The 26,126-nt window shown below is 37.0% G+C and overlaps 1 protein-coding gene across 1 annotated transcript in view; it reads left to right on the forward strand.

The window, feature by feature from the left end:
• Positions 1-11,628: 11,628 nt before the first annotated feature.
• The window catches only part of grm6a (glutamate receptor, metabotropic 6a), a 68,795-nt gene continuing 54,297 nt past the window's right edge, over positions 11,629-26,126 (forward strand). Inside the window, exons 1-2 of the mRNA XM_081349651.1 lie at positions 11,629-12,059; positions 19,656-20,255. Of these exons, the coding sequence (XP_081205777.1) occupies positions 19,698-20,255 (558 nt within the window). The 5' untranslated portion in view covers positions 11,629-12,059; positions 19,656-19,697. The remainder of the gene's footprint in view (positions 12,060-19,655; positions 20,256-26,126) is intronic.

Raw genomic sequence — 26,126 nt, forward strand, 5'->3', positions numbered from 1 at the left:
TTTTTTTTTTGAATGTGCACAAAGGCAAATTGATTTGGACATGCATATCTGGGTAGAGATTACAGGCACATTATTTTACCGAGCCATTGCGCATGGAAATTATCACTGACATCATGACAGTCTAGACTAGAGGAAATGTGATGTGATACAAAGATGGACTAAACCTAAATTGACATTTTTAAAACAAGTTTGATTTGATATGAATCATCTTCATGGTCCATTTGGGTCCTGGCCAGTTGAAACACCAAGAACCGCTTGACAGATGTGAAATCATTTGAGGAACATATTAGCGTGTGTTTGTTTAATGCAGAGTGTGACTGACAACTAAAGACACGTTTCTGACAGTACACTGTCCACCAAATTTATACGCACACCAAACGGCTCACGGGTCATGATGGTGTGGATAGATTTCGACAGGGTGCATAGAGCAATGCAGCAGAACAAAGAAAACTCCAGCTGATGTTATTTTCAGCTCAATCCCCACGCTGCATTTGTTTGATACATCATATATAAGCAAGAAGAGTCAGTTTCTGTTGCATATCTAGGCATCATGAAAAATATAACAACAACTCCAGTCCAATTTGTCAAATCCATTTCATTTAGTAAATTATCCTATTTTGATACAATGTCTTGTTAATGGGCCGAAACCCCAAAGAAACCAAAGCAGACCACATAATTAATGGGAAGACTAGGAGAGGGTAATGGAATGGGTTTGCAAGCTACTACGACTTTGTTACCGCAAACTTCAAACAGCATCCATAACTGCAGCCAGAACCAGAGAGAATAAAACACAGAGCCATCTGTCTAGGCCCCTATGACAACACTAGTTAGAGTCACATACACACACACACTAATCAAAGCACCTAGTGGATTTCACATAACTCAAGGTGCATTGACCTTCTAAACACGCACTTACTCGATCACGCAAAGGTGAAGTCGCAAAGCAACACAAACACAAATGTGGACACTAACAACATCTCTAAATGAACTCTCCACTACCTGAGGGGCTTCATATGTTAATGATTTATTTACACGTTTTAAATATTGATCAGGTGGGGGGGAAGGAAATGTGCAATTGAACTGCAGGAGGTTCTGTTCACTCTGAGATAAATGGGAAATGTGCCACGACATGAGGTTTTGTCTCAGTGTGAGTCGAACTCGCACGCTTTACAGTAAAAGACTGCTGATCGCAGGCCAAACATGCTTCGCATTTGTAATAGGCACACATAATGTATATTAGTTGTTGCTTTATTGAATGCAGTGGAAAGAAAATCAACAAATGCAGCATGATCATGTGCAGTGGTCAGCTGGTCATTCTTCTGGCATTCATCTCTCAACATTGGCCTTGTTTTATTTAGTTAGTTCTTTACAGTGACTGATGGGTCTTCAGCAAACAAAAATATGTTTTAAGAATGTTCTGCTCATTTCTAAATGTTCTCCAAATGTTCAAAGCTTCCATTTTTTTTGGTTATGTGAACGTTGGAGAACATTAAGGAAATGTTTTCCCTATTTTCTCGTTTTGCAAGTATTTTGGGAACGTATACTTTTGAATGTTATCTGAACCATCTGAAAAAAAGTAGAAAGTAGTTAGCCTGGGAAAACCCAGACAACTTACGGCAAATTTAGATTTGCTCGAGAAGTAAGTCTGGCAAAGAGCTCATTCAAGCCCATTTCCATGGCCCAGAAATTGCGGCACCAATCAGAAACGTTGAGGCGGGCTTTACACGATGACGATCGCTCTGATTGGTTTGAGCGACGTCCGTTGGTGAAGCGCATCAACTTTTAAAGCAGCACTCAGTAGCTTCGGGATTTCTTCGCTGTATTCTCGCTTTTTGCTCGCAGTTTTCTCCCTAGAGCTCCCCCCACAGCTTTGGAATAGATATTTGACAACACTGTTGTAAAAACTCGTTGGTGATTCTCAGACACCAGAGGCTATAGATCAACGACATCAAAGCAGATGGGACATTCTTTAAAACGTCTTCTTCATTCGGGTTCGGACAGCATGAGGGAGTGCAATAATGACAGCATTTTAGCAGATTTCTTTTGGCCGTAAAGCAATTGTTTACATCGCGAGACCTGATATCACGCGAGACTTCCTGACGCGGCGGCCGGCGGCCCGCCGGCTCAAAGTTGCAAGTGCGTATTTTCCGCTCACGGGCACCAGGGGGGTGCGAAACGACCACCATTCAACCCGAAATAAGTAATATAACCATTCCAATGACTCCGAAGCTGTTCAGTTAAGGTAAAAAAAATTACTTAGTTCACCTTTAAATGCATTATTATATTCAAATTGCAAACACATGAGAGGACAATCTCCATGAAAGACCCACTGGCAGATGAACGTGCAACTACATTTCTCTCCGAAACGGTAGGAAATTAAATTAGATTTAATAGAGGAATTTAACTGTGACAAGATGATGGACAGGGCAGTTTACATGACAGGATGCACGCGACAGATCCGTCCGATAAAGATGACGAAGTAGTATGTCCCAAAGCTTGCCTACTTTTTTTGCTACACATTCAAAAGTAAATACCTTTTCTTCACAAAAAGAGTACTTTTATGGCGTAGTGTAACTTAGGACGCAGCATATGGCTTTACACGATGACGATCGCTCTGATTGGTTTTGAGCGACGTCCGTTGGTGACGCCCCTTTGGAAATGATTTGTCTATGGAGCTTTGCCAGACTCATATCTCAGTTACTACTGAGAATGGTCTGGTTTTAACCAGGCTAGAAAGTAGTAACATTTAAAAAAAAACATTCTGCCTAAAAGGTTGCAGAAAAACATTCCATGAATGATGTATAAATAACATTTTTGATAACGCTATTAAAGACCAGATAACTTTGAACGGATGTTCTATTGTCGTTACTGGAAATACATTTGTTCATTACTTTGAGAGAACCTTGCCAGAAAGTGACGGAAGGTCTGAGAAACTTCCCTGTTGGGTCGATCGCCACAGAAGCCGGAAATAAACTTGTGTAGTTAGGTAAAAAATTATGAACTTTTAAAAGGGATTATGCTTCCCATGTCTCTCACACAGCTTGACTCATTCTTTCCCTGGACACGCTGAGTACTAGAGTGCAAGTGGCACAAATGGTCGATAATGAAAACAATATTCATCATGATTATGCGTGATAGGGCTTTTTACTCATGTCGAAATTCAGTAAATCTCTACAAAAATGAGTCAAATATTGACTTAAGGATAATAGGGCCTACTCGCGCCCAACGCATTTACTTGAGCACAAATGAATGGAACACCTTGAGAAAGCCTCTTTTTAAAGAGGACCTTTTATGCCTCTTTTCACAAGATGCAATACAAGTCTCAGGTGTCCCCACTCCCCAGAATGTGTCTGTGAAGTTTCAGCTCAAAATACCCCATAGATCATTTATTATAGCATGTTGTAAATGCATTTTTGAGTGGAAGGATAAATATGCTGTTTTCGTTTTCATCTTTAAATGCAAATGAGCTGCTGCTGCTCCCCGCCCCTCTTTCCAGAGGAGGGCGGAGCCTTTACAACTCCTGCCTCAGAGACTCTGCCAAAAACTAAAAAATCTGTTTGGTTTTGACTATCATCTCTATCGCGGTCACTCTCACGTGACATTACAGTACTTAAGTAAAGTAAAGTTGAATGCGTTTTAAGTCAAGTCAAGTCAAGTCAACTTTATTTATATAGCGCCTTTCACAATACAGATTGTATCAAAGCAGCTTCACAGTATTAAATAAAATAGTACATCAGTGTTTGTTTCTGGTGTAAAACATCCACGTTTGGTAATGCAGATCAATAGCACTGTTGAATCGATTAATCAATTTAAGTATCCCCAACTGAGCAAGCCAAAGGCAACAGTGGCAAGGAACCGAAAAACTCCATCAGGTGACCTAATGGAGAAAAAAAAAACCTTGGGAGAACCCAGGCTCAGTCGGGGGCCAGTTCTCCTCTGGCGTTTATGAAGTATAGACCGGATTTAACTGTAAGATTAAAATATTATATGAATGCCTGGCTGAAGAGATGCGTCTTTAATCTAGTTTTAAACTGGGAGAGCGAATCTGAGCAACGAACAGTATCAGGAAGGCTATTCCAGAGTTTTGGAGCTAAATGTGAAAATGATCTCCCTCCTTTGGTGGATCTGGATATCCTAGGTATGACCAAAAGCCTCGAATTTAGTGATCTTAAAGAGCGCGATGGATTATAGGGCGATAGAAGATCCGTTAAATAGACTGGAGCTAAGCCGTTTAGGGCTTTATAAGTCATTAGCAATACCTTGTAATTAATACGGAACTTTATAGGTAACCAATGTGATGATAAAATTGGTGACAATATGGTTTTAAAGCCATATTAGTCTAAACTTAGGATATATGGTTTTCAAAGTTCACATAAACACATTCAGTTCTGTCAGTTCTTATGAATCAAACAACAAAAGAAAAACAGAAAATCCCTCACTGCTCTTGATTTCGGGGTTTAAATAACTTAAGTAGCTTTAATAAGTTTCTTACTTGAATGCTGCTGTTAAATGCTCTGGCAAGGAGATAAACATGGCGGACTGTGGGGTCAGGGGTCAAAGTTGAACAATTTAAAATTGATATTAAAATATATTTAGAAACCATATCCAAATGTAAAAACTTAAAAGCAAGAAAAACTAGACAGCTGTTTAATAGGTACAAGTTTTTTGTTTCTTTTTCTTTTGTTGGCTTTGGCTTTATGGTTTTATGTACTCCTGTATGTAAATTATGTTTTGTTCTTATTAAAATGCAATAAAAAAATATATATATATTTTTAAAAAGAGGGGAAACGACTATGATTTATGATTTATGGGGATTAAAAAAATGAGTGGGTGGATTTTTACCATTATTGGGTTGTTGTGTACACACACTGCCAACACACATTTATGTTCAAATATATGTAAAAGTAAATTTTGCTATTTATAACTTGACATGGCGTATCAAAACTGGACGCTGAGTGCCGAACTCCGGTCAAGCCAGTCGCAACGAAAAGTTTGTGCACTTAGGGCCAGATTAACTAACAGCTTGCGCCAGCGCAAACCCTCTTTTGCCGTTAAAAACTACTGTCAGGATTTACTTAAGACACGCAGTGAAAAATTTGCGCTGAAAAGGTGTGGACAGGGTTAATTTTGCGGCTGACCTTATTGCAAATGCATTTGTTGGAGTTTCCCTTTCAGATGCAAAATTTATTGGAGGAGAGTATTTAAATGAATCATCAAGGTGATTTACTAAGGTTTGCGCTAGTCAATTTACTGGTATTTGCGCTATTATTTTACGCCCAAAAAAAAGCATGCCTTAAACCAGATGCTAATTTGCGCTGCTCTTGGTAGATTGTGTTGGTCATTATGGAAATGGTCTGGCTGCATCTGTTCTTTAATTTGCTCGTCGCCAGTAGATCGCGCGTAGAACTTTTTATGGGATTGCGTTCACACACTAATTTGCCCTGTTTAGTAAATCTGGGCCTTATTATGCTAATTTTAGTAATGTGTGTAAAAGAGAAAAGTAGCCTTGATATCTCTGGGAAACGCTAGTGGGCAGAGACTCAAACATTTTCAACATCATTAGTGTTTATTATAATTATATTCTAGGCCAGAAACGTCATAGCATGTGAAGTTATGCTGGCCTCAAAGATTTTGGTAGAATGACGTTTGATAGAATAGGCTAAACAAATAAGGGGAGAACCAACAGCTATTTTTTCCATTTCAAGCACTTGTTATCAATGAAAATAAAGAGTGTGAACTGATCTGGATCCTTTCTGTTGCTGGTTTGGTGCTCTAATTGCCACTGAATAATTCAGACACTTTTTGCTGGCATGTTTGGAGAGATAAAGGTATAGGTTTTGAGCCCACCATCGAACCCAGTTACTTACTGGTTATTTTCTGGAAGAGCCACATTTCAGAGTCAGGACATGTGTCTTAAAACGCATTTAATGTGCTCATCCAGTAGATCAGATGTACAGCAGCCCCAAAAAGTACTTGTGTAAAATGTAAAAATTGAAGTGGCAAATAAATGCTGCTAGAGCTTTTCTCAGAAGAACTGACTTTCTTTTTCTTTTGTATTAACTTGGTGGATGCATGAAGTCAGTTCTCCTCAAGTTCACACACTTAGAGGAACCACATCGTTCATCACTTTATCAAACACTTTATTTTAAATCTTATATCAGTTGTTTCATTATCCAATTTATTATTATTTGGTGAAATGTTTTGCTTGAAACGCGTTTTTGTGCTATATTTCTCCAACAGATTTTTTATCCATGGAAAACCATGATCCGCTGCTTCCGTGTTAAGCGGGTGGTTCCAGGTCTTGGAACATCCCCCTTGAGTTTATGCAACTTTAATGTCTTCAGACCCTGCACATTTTCCTTATTGCACTAAAAATACAACACTTGAATTACTTATGCATGGACTCACAGAAGAATGCTGATCTCTACCTTAAAATGCATCTGCTTTTTTGCTATATTTTTCCCATGAAGTAAGTGTTATTTCCATCATTAAGGTGTCTTTGGTCATATTAAATAATTGTTTTAAAATTTGGTTTGCTATTTTATATTAAAAGGGAAAATTTGTATTAACCAGTGTTTGGGAAAGTTACTTTTAAAAGTAATGCACAATATTGCATTACTCCCTAAAAAATTAACTAATTGCGATATTTAGATAATTTTGTATAGAAAGTAATGCATTACGTTACTTTTCCGTAACTTTTTCTCACCTTGGCTGGGCTTGCTTGTTTGTTTTTAATAACCAAAAAACATAAGTAATATAACATAAAACATAAATTTAAAACATAAACCTAAACATAATTTTACATCTGGCAAATGTAAAGGCTCTTTCACACCTAAAGTAAAATGAATAAGCCTCAGGCTGAAGAAAATGTAAAGTCAGTCAATAAATGTGAAAAAGTATCTCCGATATGTTAGTGTAAATTTCAAATGAATGTGTTACTTGAAAAAAAGTAATCTGATTACTCATGTTACTTGTAATGTGTTTGTTACATCCACCAGCTGAAGTGCCCATGATCTCCTTTGCTTTCCCATCATGAACAATTCCCATAACCCATTTCCTGGACTCATTATTGTTTGATCACTTCTACCTGTGTGTCATTGGCTGGTAAATGTTGGCCTTTATAAGTGTGTTTCCACTCACACTTTGCGAAATCTTGTTGGTGTTAGACTGCATTTCTGAGCTCTACTTCTGATGTCCGTGCCATGGTCTTGTTCTTCTGCCTCACTGGATTTCCCTGTTTGCCTGTACCTTGGACTTTTGTTATTATCTGGATGGTTTGCTCTGTGGTGTTGACCTTATGCCTGTTTTATGGATTACACTTGATAAAGCTTGTGTTTGCATCTCACAGTGACATCTCCGAGCAGTATTCGTAACAGCGTCACCCCAGACACTGGTATTACAGTTTTTCTGAATTGCTAAAACACATTTCTCGAAACAATCACCCACTTTCTCAAAACCTTAAACACAAAACCAAATCTTCACACTACATTCAGAGAACATCTGACTGTCTGGGCAATATCAATTTTTTATCTGTGCTCAAAATCAAATAATGCTTTCAGATCTACACTCAGCGAGTCAATATTATACACACTACAGATCTTTCATTAGACACTACATAAAAAAATGGAGAACACAGCATCTAAAGCATGCAGTTACAGAAAAAAGTATATTGTAATAGTAAACAAATTTTGTAAGTAATCAATCAATGTAGTAATCACAACTTACAGTAGTAAGGTGAATAAATGCACTACAAGTATTGTACTGAATTTAACGGAATGTCTGTACGTTCAGCATTGCATACTGTAAAAATACAGTAGTCCAACTGCAAAAGCCCAAAAGGTTAAAAAATGACTGTTTTACAGTTGTGCGACTGCAAAATCAAAGTCAGTGAGAGATTCATTCTGCCTCAGCATCACGTCTTTGTTCTGGGTCGGACTTTGTCCACATCACAGGCAATGTCGTCTCTTGCCAGGCAAAGGGAAAAACCCTTGTGTGCCGGATCCAGCCTTGACCACACTGTCCACATCTTCCTCTTTCTCGTCCTCATCTTCTTCCTCCTCGTCTCGTCCACCACCTCTAACACATACTCTCTTTTCAGATTGTTGTCCATCTTTTGTTGGTCTCAACATTCACATGTGCACTGTGCATGACGTGTTTGATCACATTAGAAATAAGTGTGAACAATTGTGTGTCGTTGTGTGTGTGTGAACAATGACTACTGTGTTGTAGTTGTGTTTAACGTTTGCCTGCCTGTTTTTAGCCTTTTGCAACACAAGTGCATCACAGTGCGATATGTGTTTTAGTGAGTGAGAATGTGTTTGCAAAAAGGGTGCATGAGTTTTATTCGACAAATTTGTGTAGGCTATTGAGAATTTGGTTCAGAGAATGAGGTTTAGTGTTTTATTCAGAAAACCTGTAATACCCGCATACTCTATGTAATAAAAAAAATATGTTTTTAAGTTAATTCCCCATCTGTTGTCTCTAAATGTCATGACAGACAATGTAAACTATGTGCATGTTCAAATGTAATTTGGTAGGGAAAAAAATGGCAAGATGCCATTTAGCAGATGTTTTTGTCTAAATGGATTTACAGTGAACCTATCAGTGACAACCTCCCTGGAACAGCCCTAGGTTACATAAACTAAATGAAGGCATTGACTTAACCAAACCTCAATTATATTCGAAAAGAGAACCTTTTGCATTTTTAAAGTCTAGAAGAGTATTCTTTAATTATTAATCATGTTTTCCAAATAAGGGCATCTCTAAATGTCCCTTATAGAATTTAGCATCCAATTTGTCCCCAAACTAAGTACATCCAAAATATCTAAATTATCTTAAATAGGCCTATATATTTTACTGACGAACTTTTTACAGACAATATGCATCAAATTATATCCCATGTCAGTTTTGACCTGCAAATATTCCATGGAGCGAAATACGGTCTAGAGTTAAGCCTGGCTTCTGGTTTGTATCTCTATATGCAGATTTAATTCAATAATTCCTGCAAATCAGCATTTAGACCTCATTTTAGCTTTTGGATGGCAAAGTCTGGCTTTCTGGCTGATGATACAGTGCAGTTGTTTTAAAGTCATCAATTCAGCGTTTACACAGAAAACAGATGGTTTTTATTCAGTTTTGTGTATTTGCTCAACCTGGAGCCACTATAGGTGAGAGATTTTTCTGCTTTTGACAGGATGTCACGCCGGTTAGGCTGAAGTGAACAGACGGTGTTGTTAAAGGTACTGAATCACAAAAAGAAAATCCAAAGGGAATACTAATAGTTTTTTTTTTTTAGCATAATTTGACATTCAGTTTTATTTATATAATCCTTTTCACAATACTTTTTTTTTTCAAAGCAGCCTTACAGAGCCTCGATGCCCCCAGTGAACAAGTCAAAGGTGAAAGTGGCAAAGAAAAATCTCAATAAGTCTCAGTTGGGAAAACCCATTCTCTACTGACACATATGTAAATGCACATGTGCCAAATATTATCTACTTGCATATGTGTAGTACTAGCAGATGCTTATTGAATAAATTAATACATTTTAATAATGTTATATACAGCAGGATCTTATCTGATTTATAAATGATTCTTGATTTATAAATGTGAGTTTTTTTCACAAAGATTTGAACCAAACTCTTAATGTGGATTTTTAAAAAATCTGTTTCTTGCAATGAATAAATATTACAAATGTACAGCACATAACATGCTCTATTAAGTTCTGTGGAGATTGACTTTACCATTTAATGTTTTTATGCTTGCATAAAATGACATGATTTTTTTTCTCTGCATCTATAAATCTGTTAAAATGCATTTAATTGTATAGCATAACCAAGATGCTGTAAGCCGTTTTGTTGTAAATTGACAAGAAAACCATAAAACAGAGAGAGGACACAAAGGAGCGAAAAATATATTTTGTTTGAGTCAAATGGAGTAACCCTAAAAAAAAATTAATAATATTCATGATTAAAAAAGAAAATAAATAAATTATTAAGCTGTATGTAGATGTGTTTTTTTAAGTACGTTTTGCTTGGTTACATTATTATTTAAGAAAGTTATATGCAGAAATGTAAAAGTACACTTCTAATACCATAGCACAGGGGTCACCAAACTAAGGCCCGCGGGCCGACTCAGGCCCGCCACCCCCCTTTGACTGGCCCCCCAGCCCCTCTGCCCCCCACTACTTGAACCGGCCCTATGAGGCAATCCCCAAAGGTTGTCATGGACGGTACGGGCGTCACAGTTTGGTGCATACATTTACACGGAGAATACACGGTATAAAAATAAATAAAACTTGCGTGCAATTTAATTAATGTAATGCGGAACTACTGTTAGATACGCGGATTCTTAGGGACACCTAATCTGTAGCTCCGCCTTTGCTCTGAAGCTCTGAAGCAGGCCGCGGTGTAAAGATTGCAATGCTGGAATATGTTGAGAGAGAGGTGTGGGCGCGATCGAAAAGTCGTAAAGTGTTTACTTATATTTGTGTGTGTGTGTGTGTGTGTGTGTGTGTGTGTGTGTGTGTGTGTGTGTGTGTGTGGCGCGGCCGCGATCGAACAGTGGAAACATAAAAACATACTCCGTCTAGTTTATGCAGGACATCATTCAAACTGCAAAGTGTTTAAGTTACTGTTAATTACATTTTTAAGGAAAACAAATATATTAATCTGAAATGTAGCAGATTAATTTTCAATTAATTCAGGTACAATTACCAAACATATCAAGGTATTTTTATTCATTGAATTAATGAACTAATTATATAAAACTATTGTCAGTGCACTACAAATAAAATGGTTCTATGCCTTTACTTTATTAATAAAACTTATTTAAAAAAAAATACAAGGCTTAAGACATTTATTTTTCTTTTGGTGGTCCAGCCTGAGACATGCACAAGCCTTCTGCATTTTTGTTTTGCTTTTCCCTTCACTGTACCCAACCGTGATGTCTGAACCGAGGTATGAACCGAAAAGTGACTTCTGTGTACCGTTCCACCCCTAAAAGAGAGTGCAGAGTTTTCAAAGAACAGTGGACCAACGAATATTTGTGAAGAATAACTTTAAATAAAACAAAGTGTGAAGACTCGATTACAACTTTTGCAAACCACTAGTAAAGATAAACAAATATGTGCCAGGAATCAAGTGTTGATATAGTAGTGTGGATATAGTAGTGGGGATGGCTGTGCCAGGCTAGTAATCTCTACTACACAATGAGGCCTGCTGGTGGTCATTTTGGTCTGGGTCATACAATTCTATGTTATATAGCTGACCCGGCCCCGGCCCCCCATCACAGTCAGGAACGATAATGTGGCCCCCACAGAAAAAAGTTTGGTGACCCCTGCCATAGCACATGTTTTAAACTAGACTTTTTACCATCTAAATCATCTGAAATTTCAATAGATGTGCGAGCTAATCAAAACCCAGTAAACAAATATTAGTATTGAAGCTTTTTTCCCCACCACAATAGCCTACTCATGCATTTTGCATAAATGTAACTCCATTGCTTGAGGTCCCTAGCAAAATATATTGCAAAACAAAATTACAATAAAAAAGATGAAAATAAACAGCAACACTCCCCAAACTGAACATGAGGGGTAGAGAGACCAACACAAACTGCATGACAGCATACGTGGAGTGAAAAGAGAGAGAGAGAGAGAGAGAGAGAGAGAGAGAGAGAGAGGGAGAGACACACACATTTCGAGAGCGACAGAGCGAGAGGAAGGGAGGGGAATCGAGCTTTTAGGAGATTTGATAGAGATTAGAAGCGGCACAGTGTTCAGAAATACTGCATGTTCAATATGAATATCATTTCATGGTGAAAACACAGAGCGAGGCGAGAACGCGGACAGAACTGAGGAACGCAACACTGAATGAATGAAACAATGGAAAAGAGCTCCGGCTTTCTTTAAACAGGTCACAGGTGATCTCAATAGGTCATAGGAGAACTAAACAAATGCCTAAATCTGCAGGTGGTTTGAGTGAGTCGTAATGTATTCGAGCGTTTGAGGAGAAGTCGTGGATGTCTCGACAGACTTGGAGAAAGTTCAGCATCAGGATGAACAGGTAAAATAATCGGACAATGATGTTTATGTTGTAAATCTAAGTTTTTGTCGTGTAGTTAAGCTTTAACACATGTCGTTTGTCGCGCGCGCCCACAAAGTTTATTCGGTTTTCAGTCAGTTTTTTTTTTAAGTCGTTAAAACATGATAGGCTACAATGGACGGACAAAAAGTACCATGGTATTATCATGTTTTTATTACCTTTTTCCTTTTCTTTTTTTAATTCATGCAACACGGTAGCTACTCCAAGAAACTATGTAAATGGAGTAACCTAGTAAATTGATGAAATATCAATCATACAGTAGCCTACCACGTCAAGCTACCATGGTATTATGCTTTTGGACAATGCTATGATGATATTATGAAGTGCCTTGAAGTACAATGTGAATTCCATGCTATTGGAATATGCGGTAACACTTTATTTTAGGCTACATGTTCTTGTTACATATGTTAGGCTACATGTACTTACCATAGTAATAACAGTAAATTATGCATAATTAGGCTATGCAACTAACCCAAAACCAAACCCTAATCCTACCCTAACCTATAGTAAGTAGCCTTCATGTTAATATTACTCAGTACATAAATATATAATTACAATGTAACAATGACAACTGAAAATAAAGTGTAACTGAATATGCTTAGGATATTGTACCATGGAAATAGTTTTTTTGGGACAAAGAATGGTATCCCTTGAAGTACCTTGGAATGCAATGTAGCCTACATACTGTGCCTTGTATATGGTAAATGAATATGGTAAGTAATCAGCATTCAGTATCATTTGTATTATTTACTATTATCTAATAACATCACTGTGTCATAGTACTTTTTTGTAGAGGTAAATAAGCCTTACTTAACAGATTAGTTCATAAAATATATGAATCAAATTTTTATTACATTTTTAATTCGACATTAAAGATGTTCAGCATTATATAATTAAATAATGTTTGTTAATGTGATTGATGGACATTATTATAAAGTGTTACCCTTTATTCAACTGTTCTGAAACTTCTGGCATTCCTATCATGTTTTATAGGTATTTTATGTTAGAATGTGATACGCCTTTCTCAAATTCAATAGTGACTGTAAATGATACTGGCATTCAAATGCTGCTGAAATTGCAGATATTCCACATTGTTTGCATTTAGTCAACAGAGCAAGCTCAAGATTTTGGGCAAACATAATGGAAAGAAATGGGCTGGGATTTAATTTTTTTTTCTCTGTTGGGAAAAGCCATTCTGATCATTTTATCAATACATCTTTAATCCTGTATGGATTTTGTTTACTTGATGTGTCTCTATTATGCAAATTTAGTGTAGTGAGCACATGATGTGTATAAGCATTGGAAAGGACATAGGTCTGCATTAACAGTATTGGATGCATTATTTCATAATGTAGATATTCATATAGGCCTTGACGTGTCCATCATGATTGCACAAAAGAGGAGTTAAGTAGCTCTTGTAAGGCTTTGACAACCATATCAATATAGATGACTTTTGTGCTCTTTTGTGCAGTTGTCTGAAGCTCCTTTTATCTGCTTTCCATGTCCTGTAGGATGAATTCCTAGTTTCTTAATCCATGCTATGAGGTCTGTTGAGTCTCTTTGAATTATCATTGCAACAGTGAACCCCCTGTTGGCTGTGTCATGCGTATGTGCATGAGAGGTCAGCATTTAAAAGTCTTCCGTTTGTGTAAACACAATGTCATGTGTCGTCAGGGATGTTTGCAAAAAGTGTTGTATCTGCTCCCTGTGCCCTCTCGCATAATGTCAAGAATTCACAGTGTGTGATCTATGTTTGTTAACGCGTGTGATCTGTGAGATGGCCCAAGAAAAATCAGCAAGAGTTCATGTGAAATCCTTCACAGAAGTGATTTTTAGTTCCATATGCAGGATTTTTTTTCTTTGCCAACCACCTGAGCCATAAAAGCCATAAATAGTGAGACTAATTATTGTTGAGAAGCAAGAAAATTATGTAATGATAACTCTGATTGGCTGATGGCAACACAGGACTGAAAATCTTCAGTAGTGGCTTTTGACGTCTGCCATGATGTCAGGAAGATGGGGAAAATAATTTTTACGGTTTTGTATGTATTTTATTTCAAGTTTTTAACATAATATTCAAAGCAAGGAGTACAAACAAATAGGGGTGGGACTCTTTTGGTACCTCGCAATGGTACCACGATTTTTGAGGTTACAATTCGATTAAAAATCAATTCTCGATTTTTAATCATATTTCGATTCGATATATGCATAGATTTGATATTAGTTAACTGTTTTGTGTTACTTTTCCTACTTGACTGCAGCAGACAGTTTAATAGGTCTTGAAGAAAAAAATCTTACTGAATTAAATGTAAACCTTGACATTTATTTAGTTTTTTCTTCCCATTTTAGTCAACCCAATAAAACAAATGCCATTTAAGCTGACTGAAATCATTACACACATGACTGGTAGTCTTCTGTAATAAAGCAAGGCAGCTCTCTGAGACAAACAGAAAAACTACTTAGTACATAAATAAAACTCCTTGAAACAGCTACTTTTGAATTCGTCAGTGAAGGAAGATGTTTTTGTGTCCAACACTGTAGTATTAGCGTCTACCAGCAGGGGCTAACCAACCTAACCTTGGTTGTAATATTTAAAGCAACACTAAGGAACTTTTCCTCTTCGGTCGCCCTACAGGTTGGAAGTGGAATTGTCCATTACCGCTGTCGTAAATAATTTCGCCACCCGCTGCCTACTGTCGCACGCACGCTCGCTGTATAATGACTATTGTAACGCTTGACGTAAAGCAAGTCAAATTTGTAGTTTTCTTATATCTCATTTGAACTACACGCACGCTCGCTGTATAATGACTATTGTAACGCTTGACGTTAAAGCAAGTCAAATTTGTAGTTTTCTTATATCTCATTCGAACTACAGAAACGCGTCCCGGTTTTTACTAACTTGCATAGTGTGGTTATAGCAGATATAGGGCTGCAAAGTGAATCCAGAAGTGCCTTTCACCCTGTTACGACTTGATGAACCACTGATACGATTTTGGAAACATTGTTTTAAGGTAAAAATGTTCCTTAGTGTTGCTTTAAGTTTTCCTGGTATCAGAAATGCCCAGATATGACATTACAAGTTTATCATGGTTTTAGTTTTTCACAAATTCTGAAATTCAACAAAACATTTTTCCGTAACCAAAAAGCTGTGTATGTGTAGCATTGGTTGCATGACACACTGTAAAACCCTACAAGTTAACTCAACTCAAATCGATTGAGGAAACTGATTATGGCAAACCATTTAAGTTTAAAAATAAATACATATGAGTATTGTGAACTTATATATATTGATGACTCAATATATATAAGTTCACAATACTCATATGTATTGCCGCAATCAGTTTCCTCAATCGGTTTGAGTTGAGTTAACTTATTGGGTTTTATAGGCCTTGTCCCAAATCAGTCACTTGATGTGCATTTCTTGTGATGGTCAAATGTTGTACGTGTCAGTGAAACCAACAAGGCCGTAGCATGTCTCATTTGTCATTTTATGATTCTGAAGGGATCTTTTTGCACCCTCGATTCGCCCTTTTGCCTGATGCGGACTATTACCTGTCCTTTATGCATCATTACATCACCAAAGTATGCTCATGTTGGGCGGCATTTGAGACTGGACCACATTTTGCTGTTGCTGTAGCTTGTTTTCTCCGCAATGTAGGATTTGCCAAAGTTTCTTTTGTCCATTATATCCTGAATGAACCCTCATATCCAGGTAACAAGAAGATGAATGGGTTTTCAAAATACCCCCAGTGTCGGCTACAACTATCATGGACAGTCTATTGCAAAGACCCTCAGCTTATATCCGAACTGCTGACCTCATTATTGCAGAATGGTCCATCTTAATCCAGGTACAGTTCCTGTATGTGACACCTTCTTTTGTGGCAGGTCACTTTGACTTCGTCTGGTCTATCATTTCAGAACGAGTTCTCTCAAACTTCTCTCCAACGGCTCCTAATGGATATCAGCTGCACGATTTAGGTCTAATACGATGGAAAAAAGCCCCCAATGATTTGTTGTATTATCCATTATTCCAGCCCTTCATTTCTGAAGAGTGATCACATTATCTTGAGTAAGTATGTCACGCTGGGAATGACCTCACCATTTGTCACCAGCCCAGACACCCGAATGGGCATTAATAGTTTCAGCTGATGAATTTTAAAAAGCATTAACTGGGCCCTCTGTTCACAGACTACGAAATGAAATTGGGATTTTAGTTGAACATGAAAATACCAGAAATGTTTTTATTTTTTTGGCTGAGGGATTAAAGAAATTGTGTTAAGAAATTAATGATTTTCCTTTGCAGAGGCCATTCCTAATAATTAGGTTTCTACTTTAATTCAAGTTCTTAGTGATATAATACTTAAGTTAATTGCGTATATTGAAGGAAAAGCAAAGAAACTCAGTGAAAGACAGAAATCTATTATAACAGTCTTCTATTATTGAGTGCTACAGCTAGTCATATTAGCTGCCTCTGATGTGCAAATGATTTAGAAAGCGTTTTTTCTCTCCCTTTTCAAATGCCTCATAAACATGCTGGTTTTTCATTGGTGGCTTTTATTGCTTGTTTACAGGTTTGTCTCTTTCTTTAGATGGGATCAGCATTGGGAGGCGTCCTGTGAAAACCGTTCGCCTTGTCTGAATGCACAAAGCGGTGTTGAGTTTATTTTGATGCCACATTACAGCATGCGGCCCCTGTGCTGTGTGCGCCAACCATGCGAGGTCCTTCACAAACAGTGATTACTGTGATTAGATGATGCCACCATGGATTATTAAAACAGCCCATTATGTTTAACAGCTTCAAATGATGTTTTATCACCGTGAAAATGATATTTACCAGAGAGAGCGCAGGGAAAAGCTTGTCTCCTTCGATTACCGCCTGACGTTGTGCCTCTGCCATTAAGTGTCAGCCTGGAATCAAAAGGAAATGAAACCACTTTCAAAACAATTAGTTTGCAATATTAAATATGTCTTTTAATTTCAGAAGTAGCAATGTGGTGCTCTGGCACTTTACACACACATCTTCAGCTCATGTAAGGGGGAAACATTTTTTGATAACAGTATCAAATTATTTCTTTGCTCTATATTCAATCTGATTTGTGTTAGCTGAATGAATTTAAAGGCAAGGCAAGGCGAGAAAAAGCCTTTGGCAGGCAGGACGAGAAGCTGGCGTTTAGAGCATAAGGGTTTAGGATTTGATTAGGCTACTCCAAGCAAATGCAATATCCAGTTCCTACTGTAAATGCAATCAAGGCTCATAAAGAACTGAAACACCAGCATTCGATATCTGAAGTTTCCTGCTGAACACCTGTCACTGAGTAGATGTTGCAGTTTTGAGCTAACGCAAAGCAACTGCAGCAAAAGGCAGATGCATTCGCTACAGCGATGTGCTCTGGAGTAGTGTAATGTAAAATTTTCATCAAAGTGTAATGCCTCTCTACTAAGAGGTTCTGAAAGCTGTCAGATGCAGCCCCAAAGATTTATCCTTCCACTCTCGTACATAAACCATGGCTTGTGTTCGGAATGGAATTATTGTGTACTGTTGACTGCGTGCTGCAAAAAAAAACGAGTTTGACTTTGGCAGTCTGATTCAATAATTAGTATGGAAGGTGATGCTAAAAAATCTGTTAAAGCTTTTTACCTTCATAATTTTCTTGCTACTTCTCAAATGCCTTTTTAGGGTCCGAGCACCAGGGTATATTTATTATTATAATAATTTTATTATAAATTTTAATATCTTTTATATTTGTATTTTCCCTAATAAATTCAAAAAAAAAAAAAAAAAAATGAAATTACCAACATAATATTCAGCAATATTATTGATTTGACTGCTCTGACACTATCGGTAGAAGCTGAATAATTACACTACTGTCTTCTGTAGAGCTGTTTTATAGCAAAATTGAGTTTGTTTCATAATGAATCAACTTTTCACAGTTATTGAACTGAACTGAATCAACACTGAACTGAAATGAGCTGAATAACGACGCGATTACAGCTGCTTTACGGCAGAACTTGAATTTGTCTATGCATATTTGATGAAGTTTGCACAATTAATTCTGTTACCTGTTACCTGTTTATGACTCTGAAGCTGCTTTCAGACACCTTTTATTGTATGAAACGCTATAAAAATAAAAGTGATCTGACTTGACCAATGATACAGTAAAAAAATAATCAAACAATGCCATATGTAAATGTGCAAAGAAAAATGAAAGTAACACTTGTGAATAGAACATTTTATTGTCATTTCCATTAAAGTCAAGCTGTAATAGATACTGTTTTATAGTAAAATATTATTATTTAATAAGAAAATATTATTTATAAATTGTTTTTATCGTTTCTATTTAGGATGCATAAAATGCTTGGTATGAAATTAGTCTCAGCAAAGACACATTTTTCCATTGATGGAAAAAATGTAGTTTCCATCACTGTCATTTCCACAGAACGCTACAGTGTGAAACAAAATCATTAGAGACATGCTGAGGATGACATTTGTTGATTCAGGAAAATGACAAATGTGACAGAATTCTCATGTGTTGCATCTATAAATAAACTTGTTAGTTTATAGTCAAAATCATTGAAGAAGCACCATCTTGATTCTCATGGTGATTCATCTTGTCTTTTCATTAATATACAGGTATGTTCATCTTTTCCCGATGGATTACTCTTTTTTGCATCTCTGAGTAACAGTATGATCATCCTATAGATAAGAGCAATATTCTACACACTCTCAACCTCAAAGTTAACTTTTCTTGTATTGAAGATTTAGCTACTGGCTACAGTCTCTCTCATAGCTGAATTCTGTCTTTTCTTTTGCTGCTTTCTGAGCAAATTCAATCTTCCATTGAACTTTGAACCCTTTGGAGAGGCACTCTTACCACAGCTGGTCTAACAATCAGTACACATCAGAGCAGTAGGGATCCATTCCCTGGAGCTTCACCACACGCCAGCCTATATCACTCTCCATTCACAGGGTTTCAATGCAGTGCCTTTCCCAGTGGATGCTTTCAGAATGAAACCTGCGTTCTTTAAAGCATATTGGATCTGGTCTTGTTTATGATGTGTAATACATTGTGCATGAATAGTTAGAGAGTACTAGAAATTCAAATTACTCTTATTTTTTTCCATAAAACACTATTGTTGAATCATTGTCATAAGAGCATGTTGTGAATCCATTGATTTCAATGGGACACATTGTAAGAATGTAGAGTTAAAAGTTTCAACTGATGTGAGGTGGTTGCCAATTTGATTCATTATGTTTATTTTTGTGTGTGTTACAATTTGGATGAATTTGTGGACTGGGTTGCTAGGTGGTTACTCACTTGCATGAGTTTAATATTTTAGAGTTATGGCTGCATGGTTAATCAAAATAAAACCGACATTTTTATATGGAAATTGCAATAAAGAAATGAAGACTGCCAGAAATATTATTAATTTTATAGTTCTAATGTAGTTTTTTTATGTACCCCCCCCCCCCAATCGTTTAGCCCTAGTTTAGTCAAAGAAAGCATCACTAATACGTGCTCCCCTATTCTTCTTCATATTTTTGTTTATCTCCTACAGGTTCCTCAGATAGTGGATGAACACTAACGTGTTTGATTCATTATGACGTCACACCCTCCTCCATTCTTACTGAACCACCAGGTCGGGATGATCCGGGTTTTAAGCTGGAGCAGCTGTCAATCTACCACATGGCCACTCCTCTGGTGGATTCTGTGGGTGTGGCTAAGCCCGTGTTCATCGGTTCACCACCACTCGCACCCACATTCCATCAAAATCCCTGGAGACATCACCTTGGGAGGCCTTTTCCCAGTCCATTCCAGGGGTCCCGCAGGGGTCCCGTGTGGAGAAATAAAGAAAGAGAAAGGAATCCACCGGATGGAGGCCATGCTGTACGCACTGGACCAGATCAACAGTGACCCAGAACTACTGCCCAACATCACACTAGGGGCCCGGATTCTTGATACGTGTTCCAGGGACACTTACGCTCTAGAGCAGTCTCTGACATTTGTCCAGGCTCTCATTCAGAAAGACACGTCTGACATCCGCTGCTCCAATGGCGAACAACCAATCATACGCAAGCCTGAGCGTGTGGTGGGCGTGATAGGGGCGTCAGGCAGCTCGGTGTCCATCATGGTGGCCAATGTCCTGCGATTGTTTGAGGTGAGAACGCATCTGCATCCATCCATCCATCCATCCATCCATCCCTATTATTCTCTCCATCCATGAGGCTTATTAAACCTTTAAACAAATTAAACTAAAAAATATAATTGTATGATCATAATTATTTAGATGAATTTCTTGAATATAAATTCAAGTTAACATTGAATTTGATTTGCAATTTTGCATAATGTTTGCTACCTCAATTCATAACCAATTCAAATTCAGGAATGTTCTGAATGAAACACAACTTTGGTATATATGTGTATTTTCTTCAGCTTGCAGTGATTTCAACATGTTCCTGGATCAATATCTTTGTTGGTCCTGGAGCTACCATCTGGAATTCCTGGAACGACAGCAAATCAGAAATTCAGATTTTACAAATAATTTTAGGTTTACATCAACCTTTCATTTCCCTTTGATTTTAGGGGTAGTTTTAGTTTGATAGTCTGATTGTCTGATTTTTACATTGACCCTATTATTTTAATTCCTTTGTACACCCATACCTTAGGGTTTGCCCCATTATACCTGTCAATCTGCTTCAAAATGGATGGTTGACTGGATCTCGATGCCTACAGGCCAGGACCTGGCGTTAATTGATGAGGAGGATTAGATAGACCAACTGATCATGGATTCAGCCTCTATCTCTTTGGTGTCCCGCAGGCTTTTGAATATAAGTTCGGCTTTGTCTTCAATCCAGCAAGCATTTAGGCTAATTTTTATTCTCAACAGCTCTAGATTCTGATTCTATGCAGTACCAAACTTTCAATTCAAATTCAATTCTCTCAGTGGTAGTTTGTGTTGTTTGGTGCAGCAGTCATTAATTCTGCGTTCTGCGCTTGTTGAATTTTAATGGGAAGGTTTGGAGAATTCGCGTCTGGACCGCAATAACACTGGGCTGACATTACAAAGCTCCATGTGTTGTGGCGACAAATGTTTCATCCGCATCTGGAAATGCCAACCTCCCGTGATGCTTGCCATGGTGGGGGAAACTATCATTGCATATCATATTCACTTTGAATAGCAATCATATTTAGTGATCCTCATCCAAACACGCAGAGCTTTAAAACCCTGTGATACTTTACTTTGCATCGTTGAACTAACTTTACTCTGTCATTATTGTGGCAACTGCTTATTATGTTTAAAATTTTGCAGTTCGATTTAAACCCCACATTGTTCGTGCATCATATGACCTCTTATCATCTCAGCCCAATAAAAGTTGCTAAACATTTCCTGGAAATAAATCTTGCATATGCATGAGTGAACTTGTGACTCAGAGTGACCAATTTGCTTGTCTGAAAAACTGGTGAGTGCATTGTTGTTGGATCAAGCTCAACTTGGACGAAGATTAGAGAGCACATTTGTGTAATCAGAGTTTTTTTTTAGTGTGTTTGCTACAACAAAAGCATGGAGAAACAACTACAGCTAGAACTGAATAGCTTGGCAGGGACAAGGTTGTGATTGGGCATAATTGGCAACCACAAGCATTTATGATCAGAATTGTTCCCACAACAAAGCACAAAACCCGTGCACATTTTTCCTTTAGCAAACAAATGCTGGAGGAGGTTGAAACAAGTGCGAACAACTATTCTTTTTTCGTCCTGAAACGGCTCCAACTTCCTCCCAAGAGGGTCATTCTTGGTGGCTCCCTCATAGTGCAATATTAGACTCGTCTGAGTACACATGGCTTCCTGGCATTGAACACCCTGCCCGAGAATGAGAGAATCTCTGTGACGAATGGTGTGATTTGCTCCCCTGGTGTAAGCTTTTTTGAGAGGGCTATCTTGCTCCCTATATCCTCGGGTTCCACAAGACTCAAATCCCTTCCTACATGGTTCTTATGTTTGAAGCGAAATGAAAATCGGACATATTGTTCTCAGTGCATGTAGAGGCTTTTTTTCTCTTTTGTAAGGTGAAATGGGAAATTGATTTTATGAGAGTCGACCGAGTGACAGACTAATAAAGCTTTTTTTTTTAGCTCGTCCCTAATGGAACAAGACAACATAGTCAGAGGGATTCTATATGCCTTCTACGGCTCAGTGTACTCTGGTTAAGACCCCAAGAGAAGCTGTTTTGAATGTCATATTACAATTTGTGCTCTCTTAGCCCATCTGTGGTGCATTATTGAGCTATAAAGAGCCCGTACTTCATTTGTGAACAAAGCTCGTAATGATCGCCGATTGATCTTAATCGACCTGCTTTGGCAAAACAAAAAACCTTCAAGAGAGACCATTGGGAAATAAAACCACAAATGAGATCTCTTTAATCTCATCTGATTCTTGTAGGCAGCAAGAACATTTCTGCTTTGCTTCTGCTAATCATAGATATGAACTGAGCCCTTTCTCCACGTGATCTGAGCTGCTCTCTACATTCAGTTTACAACTCTATACACTTGATATACTTAAAAATTGACTCCTTTGTGTCTATTTTTAGTCCTCTAAGTCTCTTTAAGCCAAGTCATTTCAGTTGGTGGCAATCTTTAAAACGCCTCTCAGGCAGCTATTTCAGTCATGCAAGTACAATTGTCCTAAGCTGTTCACCAAGCTTAAATTTCATATTTGAAATCACCAATGAAATCTGACAGCTGTCTCATTCATTTGGTTTCTAAATGCTCAAATCATTACAAAAAGCTGATTTTTTTTAGGCTGGACTGTATGGACCTCTTTTATTTAGAAGTCTGAACTTATCGCGCCATATTGTGCGTTGCGCTTTCTATCATTCATAGTAATATGACTGCACCATCTTTGTATATGGGCCATTCTACAGAATTGGTTCAAAGTCAGAGTTGGAAACATCTTTAAAAAAAAATTTTTTTTTGCACGAATTTTGTATGTATGCAAATTGTATGATATCCAAGGTACACATTTTTAGTAATTGTGCAGTTAATTCTGACTGCACATTTTCAGTAGTGACAGTAATGTTTTGGTTGCGACCACATCACTTTACAGAATTTTACAGAAGGAAACACAAAACTTAACAGAAAACCTCACATAATAAAATACTTAAAAAATGTTTTTATCGAATTACATCCAAAAAAGTTTGCTTAATTGTAGAAAAAAGGTGTTTGGTAGTGACGTTCCTTAAAGGGACGTCCGATTTTCACACCGATTTTACACACCGATTTTCAGACTTTTAAAAACATTCACCTGAAAATGAGGGTACCTATCTATGCGGGACACATTTTTAAATATAAAGTTTCATGATTTACAAAGAAAATATAAAATAAATATTGCAAAAATTATTTAAATATAATTCTCACAAGTTTAAATTTAGGGGTTGGGGTTCAGGACAGCCACCTCCCAATTGAAAGTACCTAATAAATTATGGTTTTATTGTATATTAAGCTTACTGATATTTTAAATATTATTGTGGGATTCAATAGATAATATAAGGATCTTAGTAAACATCTAATATTTGATTAGTTAAATGCTTTTTAAGTGGGTTTTTTGGTTCTGGGACAGCAGTTTGCACCAATTCTGTGGAATGGCCCATATCTAAAAAGATTATACATAAAAAGATTTTATTTCTCCAAATGAATTTTAGGGGAAGCATCTGAGATGAAGTTGAGTTTGCCTTTGGATGTCAGATTAAAGTGATCGCATGAATACCAAGGCCTTACGTGTTTATTTGTAATTGATCAAAGAAAAAATACAGCTTTATTGTTCCTAAATCCAGCATTTCCAGTTCACAGTTGTCATGGAAATTCTGTAATCTCATTAACAGCGCCATTGCTAAGCCCCTAAGTTGATTTCTGCCCTTGTCAAATGCGTATTTAAATTTTTTAGGGGATCCCATAAGCTGGTTATGATAAGATGTCAAAGTCATATTTGTATATTCTCATTTAACTGTGTATGGTATACGAAACATGAACATGAAAGTCAGAAATGCCTTCAAATCACACTTAAAAATAAATAAATAAATCAGGCACTGTAAGGCTTTTTGCTATAATAATAGTGTAGTTATGATATTGACATAACCTGATGATAATACCATGATATTCTTTATAATACCTTAGGGTACGTGAATATAGTACTACAGTATATTAAAGTATTATGGTTTCACAATCTGATTCCAGCTTAGTACATTATGGTAAGCATACACTAAAAATGGTGTAAGATTTACTTAAAACTATTTTCACTCTCTGTAATTTCTCAGATGATTACAAAAAAACTACAAGTAATGCATTAAATTAAACATGACATTTTGAAGTAGAAAGATTGAAATAGAATCTTAATTAATCTTAATTAAACATTGAAAAATCAGGTCAAGGTGTCTATTTTTAAAATGTTTCTCTACTGAATATTTTCCAAACAGACTGAAATTCAAATTTCATTTAAAATATACAAAAACCATCGAGTGCATTTTAATTTCACAGGAAGTTATCCCATTGTGCTGTTGTGAATGACAGAAAGGTGTTAGACAATAGGCTGAGTCTGTGGGGACAGCTGTCTGTAGCCAACCCTCTAATTAAACACATGTGGAATAAAGTCTGAAACGAATGTGGAACAAAAGCAGAGGTACAGTGGATCTTCATTAAACAGACCTTTTTGCGTCTGTATGATGAGGGGCACAGCACCACGGCGAGTGATTATTCCAGTCTACAGATTGCTCGCTGAAGCGTGGACAAAGGCTCGACAGCCACCTCTTTCCATTTATCATGTTTTTGTTGTTTAAATATGCTTGGGACAGTTTCAAACAGCCATTTAGCCCATGTTTTGCATACGAAAAGCCTGTTGTTTCACTGATATTTTTACACAGTCGATCATTAAAATGTGTTTGATGTGTCAGAACATCATGAAAATATCATGAGACAGATTGCGAGCACAATGCTTGAGTTCTGGACATTTCTTTGATGTCTGTGACGGCAAACACCTGTCGTTTGTGGAAAGTCTTTGTTTATTCAAGTCTTCATGTCAGGAATGAATGTGTCTCAATTCGCATACTTCTGCTACGCACTGAAAGTATGTACTTTGCTTATGATTGTAAATTACATTTACATTACATAACATTTTTAGAATGTACTACATTCACACTATATAATATCTATTATGCATATTTTTGCATGCATAACTAACCTGTCTATTTATCAAAATGTGCTCAAACAAATTTAGTTTTTGACAAATTAATATTTTTTACACAAACTTGTATTATGCAAAGCTATTGTTTTCATTTGAGATCATTCATCAACAATGTGTTTCATTAACCCCATTTAAAGTGTGGTATATTTGAAAAAAAAAAAATGTAGGCAGGGACTTGATTTTGTCAACCAGGAATTGATTGGATGGTTATGGTTTGCTATTGGTCGATCTCATGTGAGTGACAGGTTGTCCCGCCCCTCACACCTATAAACACATCATCAGAGAAGAGAAGAGATGTTGCTGCAAGAGGGTGGGGAATTTTGATTAAAGATTACGAGAGCACATGAATTTGAAAGAAAATAATGATGTGCATGGATAAAACATTTAAAATAAATATGGCAATATATCATTATGAAAAAACAAGAATGGTCAATTTTGATTTCACAGTGACTTTAAAAACACAATGTATGTTGCACAGTATTTTTAGTATGTATTCCATTTCCAATCCGTTAATATCTAGCTAAATGCATTAGTTAGATTACCCCCAAATTTTTTTTCTTAAATCAAACCTTTTGTCATTCCAAAACTGCACGACTTTCTCTTTTCTGCAAAATAAGATATTTTGAAGAGTGTTGGGGTACAAACAATGTTGGACCCCATTGACTCTCATTGAGTAAAAATGAAGTAGAAATGATGACAATTTTTCATCATCACTTTAAAGTCAGTAACTTGAAACCTTAACATATATTATTAATTACTGTACAGTTAAAAGCTGTAGTGACAGTATCATCTGTGT

This window comes from Scardinius erythrophthalmus (assembly GCF_964197995.2).
Source record: "Scardinius erythrophthalmus genome assembly, chromosome: 20".
NCBI classification, from domain to species: Eukaryota; Metazoa; Chordata; class Actinopteri; order Cypriniformes; family Leuciscidae; genus Scardinius; species Scardinius erythrophthalmus.